Source organism: Microtus ochrogaster, unplaced genomic scaffold (genome assembly GCF_000317375.1).
Source record: "Microtus ochrogaster isolate Prairie Vole_2 unplaced genomic scaffold, MicOch1.0 UNK8, whole genome shotgun sequence".
Taxonomy (NCBI): Eukaryota; Metazoa; Chordata; class Mammalia; order Rodentia; family Cricetidae; genus Microtus; species Microtus ochrogaster.
In genome coordinates, this window is record NW_004949106.1 from 4392929 (window position 1) to 4399849 (window position 6921).

General features: G+C 46.3%; 1 protein-coding gene across 1 annotated transcript in view; it reads right to left on the reverse strand.

Moving 5' to 3' along the window:
- Ccdc150 (coiled-coil domain containing 150) overlaps positions 1 to 6921 on the reverse strand; it is a 71242-nt gene that overhangs the window by 61934 nt on the left and 2387 nt on the right. The window contains exon 2 of the mRNA XM_005366420.2: positions 906 to 1069. Coding sequence (XP_005366477.1) covers positions 906 to 1069 — 164 coding nt within the window. The remainder of the gene's footprint in view (positions 1 to 905; positions 1070 to 6921) is intronic.

The following is a 6921-nucleotide window of genomic DNA, read 5'->3' on the forward strand; positions in this document are numbered from 1 at the left end:
CATTTCAGTTCTTTTAACTATTTCCAAATAAGATCAAAACCAGTGTTTGTGGCTGCATGTTATGGTTTGTATATAAAGTGCTCCCCATGGGCTCCAATGTCCAAGCTCACTGGTCCATCTGGTAGACCCCACCATGGGTAGGTAACACAGTGGAGAGTTAACACACATGAGGTCACACTGAAGGCGCCATTAGGAGCTGTGGTCTGCTGAAGGAACTGTCTCCCCCCACTCTCCCTGCCCTACTCTTTGGGCCACCGAGAAGGACCAGGTCTGCTCTGCTACGCCTTCTCTCCCATGATGCCTTGCCTCTCCTCGGACCCACAGTGACAGGTTCAACACCAAGAATGCAAATGTCTGAAATGGTAAGCCGAAAGCAAATCCTCCTTCCCTCAGGATGTCCTCATGGGTATCTGTCATAGCACCAGAGATCTGACTGACATACGCTGGTGCTGTGAATGAGACTTGCCCCAAGTCTCCAGCACCTGAGGACCGGATCCCCTGGGGGAGAGCCCTGCTTGGGGAGGGCTCAGAGGTGTGGACTTGTTGGAGGAAGTAGGTCTCTGAGGGTGGAATTGGAGGTCTCCAAAGGCTCCTGCCATTCCTGTAACTGCCCTGTTTCCCGGTTGTTGCTCAAGAAGTGAGCTCCCTGCTTTTGCCCCAGCTTCCCGATGCTTTCGGCCCCCAGTCCACCACCATGGACTTGTAGCCCTGAGGAACCATAAGCTCCAAATAAGCCATTTCCTTGATAAGGTGCCTTTATAACCACAGAAAAGTAACAAAGACACGTACTCTATCACAGACCGGCAACTCTACCTAACATCGTGTCTGTGTCAAAGTTCACACGGAAACATTTTCCAGAAGCATCTACCTCCTCTGCTTTTCGGTCTAGTTAATCTTCCCGTTACCGTTTGTCCCCGTAGCCCAGCATGATCAGGTCATCCCTCAGAGAGCTGGTCTGCTCCTCAACGATTCTCATCTTCTGCTGAAGCACCGTGAATGTCTCTGAAGCCGTGGCGTTGATGTGGGTTGGAGACAGGACTGGTCTGCACACTGTAGTTTCCATACGCACCTAAGGTCACAAGGTCACGAGAGAGCAGAGGAGGTTCTCTCACTGTGGGAAACAGTCGCAGGCCCTTCCTTGAGAGGATCATACTTTCTGTCTTATTTACTAGAGAGTGGGTGTGGGTCCTGTCTGGCTCACATGTGAAGAGAAGCTTTAAGAGACAACGTCTCATTCACTGTCTGTGTTCTCCTCCCTCATAAGATAAGCAGCATCCCAGATGGATCTGCTCCGTGGGTCAGGGTCCCGGAGTGACGATGACGTGAAGCATCCATGCATACGGTGAGTGGACAGTGAGACCTATGCAGCGGTGCTAAGTTACCGGGACTGCTGAGGGCTTGGCTGTCATCTTATAATCTATTCCACCCCACTTGCTTTACTAGTCACATACTTGGGACCTGAGACTTCCGAGGGAGCTTTCTCTATCATTACCACTTGTCCCCATTATAACGCCATAGCTTAGTAAGTGTCCTCCAACAGGCTGATGCTGGAGCCTTGGTACTGCATATGAGTAGTATCTGAGAACTCATACCATGAGGCAGAGAGAGCAAGCTAACTGGGGATGGTGCTAGCTTCTGAAATCTCAATGACGCACCTCCTCAAATAAGGCCACGCCTCCTGGTCCTTCCAAAACGGTTCCACCAACTGAGAAGCAAGCACTCAAATACATGAGCCTATGAGAACCATTCCCATCCAAACCACAACCAACATTGTTGAAAGGGAAAAAAAAAGCCATAGGATATGGAAGTTCCTGTTCACACTACTACATTAGCCAGGATGGTGTTTCCCGTGTGGCAGGGAGGAAGGCCCTTGAAGGAACCCTACAGAACTGGTTCCGCTGTCAAAAGCCAGTCTCTCGTAGTCTAAGTCACATGGAGAAAGATGGAGCAGCCCCCTGGAGAAATAACACAGCTACTGCCACACTGTTTTCTGTCAACTGCTAATCTTATGTGTGTTTACAAAGTTGGATGTGTAGGGAGAGAAAAAGCAAAGGAAGGGTGTCCAATGAGGCTTGTGCAGATACCACTGACTCTGTCTTCTCTCTAAAAGACACTAGAGCAACCACGTGCCCAGCACCCTCTCGGCTGGCACAGCCCGGTGATGTGCACCAGCCAACGAGACTTCAAGCAGAAATGAGGAAAAGAGATTTGGGAGACACCCGGTTTTCTGATGTGAAAGAACAGAAGTTACAGCCCCCGTCATTTCTTTCTCCCATATGAGGCCGAGTTTTCAAAGCTCCCCTGCAGGCTGCCCATTGTGGTGTTTTGAATGAGAATAGCCCCCATGGGCTCATAAGTCTGAATGCTTGCTTCCCAGCTCGTGGAACTATTTAGAAAATATTAGGAGGTGTGGCCTTGCTAGACGAGCTGTGTCACTGGGGTGGGCTTTGGGGTTTCACAATCTTCCCCAGTTATTTTTCTCTGTCTCCTGCCTGTAACTGGCTATGTGAGCTCCCAGCTTCTGCCCCGGAATCATGCTTGCCTGCCCATCATGTTCTCCAACATAACAGTGGTGGATTCTAACTCCCAAATTAACTAGTCTCCGTTCCTGCCACTATGCTGAAACACTCTGACGTAATCAGTTTAGGAGGGACAAGGTTTACTTCCTTCCACAGTACAAGGTACAAGCCACTGTGGCAGAGAAGTCCAGACAAGAGGAGCTCAGAACAGCTGGTAACAGCGTATCCACAATCACAGAGAAGAAACCCAATGATAACTAAGACCACTTCCCCATTTTAGAGAGTCCAAATCTCCTGTCAGGGGTTGGTGTCACCCAGTCTTAACTTAGAAAATGACCCATGAACACAGCTGAGAGGCACATCTTCTAGGTTATTCTAGACTCTGTCAAGTTAGTAACACTATCCATTATAATTCCATTCCTTGTCAACTTGACACCAAAACATCACTTGTAAGCCATAACCTTCTAACCCTCATCTCCAAAGGTTTGTGACCGTTTTATAGCATAAAATTAATTCAGTATAACTTTAAAAGTCCAAAGTCTCTTAACTGTGAGTTCTCATAATGTAGACGGAGGCTGCTTCTTTGTTTCCTGGCCACCCAGACCAGAATAATCACACAGAAACAATATTAATTACAGCACTGCTTGGCCAACAGCTTAGGCTTATTACCAAGTAACTCTTACATCTTAAATCAACCCATTTCTATTAATCTGTGTATCACCCTGGGGCTGTGGCAGACCAGTAAGGTTGGTGTCTGTTTCCTTCGGCAGCTTACATGGTGTCTCCTTGACTCCACCTACTTTATATCTCTGGATTTCCCACCTGGCTTTATTCTGCCCTGCCATAGGCCCAAAGCAGATTCTTTATTAACCAATGGTAATAACACATATTCACAGCATACAGAGGGGAACCCCACATCACTATAACATGAAAAGTTGCACACTTCAAACATAGAATGGTACAGAGTAAATATTCCTTTTCCAAAATGGGGAAAACTGGAATATGTCAAAAAAAAATTAGACCAGAGTAAAGCCAAAACTGAAGACAAACGCCAAATTCTATACCCCTAAGCCTTGCAGTTGGGGGTTTCTATATAATCAAAAGAGTTGCAGTCTGCGTGTTCTTTTCTCTGTTGCATTCAGCACATACAGAGTCTCTCCCGGCTGCCAGTTCACTCCATAGTACCAGGAGTGCTGTTAGCAACAGCTAGTGGGAAAACAGAGAGAGCAATGGTGACACTTCTATAGTCTCTCTAAGGGAACATTTGTAGAAGGGGATCTGCAGGTATACCTTTAACACTGGAGTCCCTCAGGAAGGTGAGACCCGGTGGCCACAGCATGGAAATCCCACGGCACAGGACAAGCATTATCTCAGAGGCAAAGATCACCCCTGCAGCACAGGAAAGACTAACCCGGGGGATTAGCTGCAGGTGAGAAGGGGAAAGAGCTCAGAGGGGACACAGAGAACAGTGTAGAAGACACTAGAGTGCACTGGGAAGTGAGACACAACAGGCGGCAGTGGACGATGACCAAGGAGCCGCTGTAAGGGTACACTCTCAAACAAATCTATTCTTAGGAATGTATTAATAACGGATCATAGAGATATCCGAAAACTCTCTTACCCGACAACTGCTCCCTATCTCCCACGCCCATTTCACTTGGCTTACCTTACCATGGGGAAACAACAGTCAGTGTCAAGCTTAGGAGCCCTTGGAAACAACTGTGGACCGGGATGGCTGACCAGCGAGAGGACACTGGCCGTCACCAAGGAAGGAGAGCCTCCTGGTAACTGGGAGAATGCTCAGGGAGGTGTGAGGTAAGGGCACATCTGCTGACGTGAAGCTGAAGCCCAAGTTTCTCATTTTTGCTGCAGTTCCTCATTTATTCCCATCCTCTGGATCTGACAGGCCCAGAACAGGGGCAGCAAAACGCTAGACACACTTGCAGGATCCATGGCCCTGCGGCAGACCCTCTGAGTCACAGCTCTGCAGCTCAGGCTAAGAAACAGAACCTTAAAAGCAGAGACTCTGTCCAATGGCTATCACCCCCTAGAAGATACTGCTTTTAATTGCCTCCACAAAGGGGCACAGAATGGATGCTGCTTTAAGCCTGAAGTGGGAAGCTGGAAAGTGGCAAAACAGAAAAACCCACCCAAGATTTCGTTAAAGCAACAGCAAACAGCTCATTCCTTTTCTTATGCATATAAGTAATGCGTCTGTCTGCATGAGCTTGCTGATAGACGCATTACTTATAATAGTTCTAAAATACTGTGACCCTCAAGTTCAGGGTTGTGCAAAATTCCATACAGCAGTAAAAAATTACTAAAGTCATATCCAAATAACAAACTGAGTGAAGAGGTGATAAAATATACATATAATCTGTAGATATATAGTCAGGACTCGATGTTAGAAAACTGAAAACTAGGAAAAATTAAACTACACTGTTTAGTCATCGATATATATGATAAAACTTGACTTGGCACCCAGACTTCTCACATTCTCCCCCGGGGTCTACGCTGGGTCCTGCCCCGGCCTCATCCGACCACCACCCACATTTAGCCTGGGTCCCACAGCCAGTGACCAGCCTAATTGTGCCTTCGTTGCAAAGCAGCTCTACACCTGGCCCAGGCTCCCCAAACAACAGGACTCTCTCACATTGTACCCAACCTTTCCACCCAGAGCTGGAGGCTTGGAACAGAACACACATCCTTGTCTATGCGGCCGGGCCTCTGTCTATTGACTTCATTCCACTCAAGCCATTTCCAACCCCTAAGCCCAGTTTGCCCCACACTGACTCTGCTTCCCCAACCTGCTCTGTCCATCATAAACTCAGAACTGTCATGGGATATTCTGATCGCACCCTGACACGCCTGTGAGTGCCCAATAAAGTTATACCTCGACTCAGAGGGAGGAACCAGTGACTAGCTGACCGGAAATGGACATAGAGAAGCCAGAAATTTGGATAGAGACCCACAGGAATAAAGGGCGGGAACTGGAGTTTGAACTCCCTCTTGGTTCTGGGATGAGAGAAGAGATGCATCTCTTGCAGTGTCTCTGACCAAAAAGCAAGGTCAGCTAGTTGCTACTCAACCTGAGCTAGCAGGTTTTCACCCCAGCCTTTGACTTCTGAGTCTTACTGATAAACAGAACAATAGAGACATATCACAGCTGCATCAGAACCAGGGCTGTGGGACCAGAAGCCCCACCAGCACACAGTATGAATGGCCAGCCTGGTCTTCAGAGTGAGTTCCAGGACAGCCAGGGCTACACAGAGAAACCTTGTCTCGAAAAGCCAAAAAACGAACACACACACACACACATACACACACACACACACTTTTCAATAATAACATCAATGACCTTAATTCTCCAAACAAAAGATACAAACTGGCTGAATGGATCAAGAAATAAAATCCAAGCCGGGCGGTGGTGGCGCACGCCTTTAATTCCAGCACTCGGGAAGCAGAGGCAGGCGGATCTCTGTGAGTTCGAGACCAGCCTGGTCTACAAGAGCTAGTTCCAGGACAGGCACCAAAAAAGCTATGGAGAAACCCTGTCTCGAAAATAAAAAAAAAGAAAGAAAGAAAGAAAGAAAGAAAGAAAGAAAGAAAGAAAGAAAGAAAGAAAATCCATCCATTGCTTACAAGAAGTACATCTCAGTTTAAAGTTAGGTACTATCTTAGAGTAAACAGATGTATGAAAGTACTCCAATCAAAGGAGATAGGAAGCAAGCATTGCCATCCTAATATCTCATAAAACATCTTCAAACTAAAACTACCCAGAAGAGATCAAAAGAGGCATTTCATTCTCATCAAGAAGACATTACGATCCTAAATATATGTGCACCAAACTTGAGGTTAACCCAATTTCATTAAAAAAAATCTAGTTCTGGTTGTAAAGACACAGATTAACTTCAATCCATTAATAGTAGGTGATTTCATGCCCTACTTTTTCCAAGAGATGGGTCATGTGGACAAAAAAACTAAAGAGAGAAACATCAGAATTAGTTGATATCATATATCAAATGGAACAATATCTACAGTATATTTTACCCAAGCACCAAAGGATACACATTCTACTCAGTGGCATATAGAAGTTTTTCTAAAAATAGATGACATTCTGGATACGATAACAGACCTTTACAAACTCAAAAACAATGGAATCACACCTTGTATACTGTCTGACCATAATGCACTAAGATTCAAAATTGACAGCGAAAAGAAAAACCTCTAGTAAATATACACACTCAGAGGAACGGAAAACGCGTTAAAAAATGATGAAATGGTCAAAGAATAAATCAAGAAAGAGACACCTTGGGAGGCAGAGGCAGGCGGATCTCTGTGAGTTCGAGACCAGCCTGGTCTACAGAGCTAGTTCCAGGACAGGCTCCAAAGCCACAGAGAA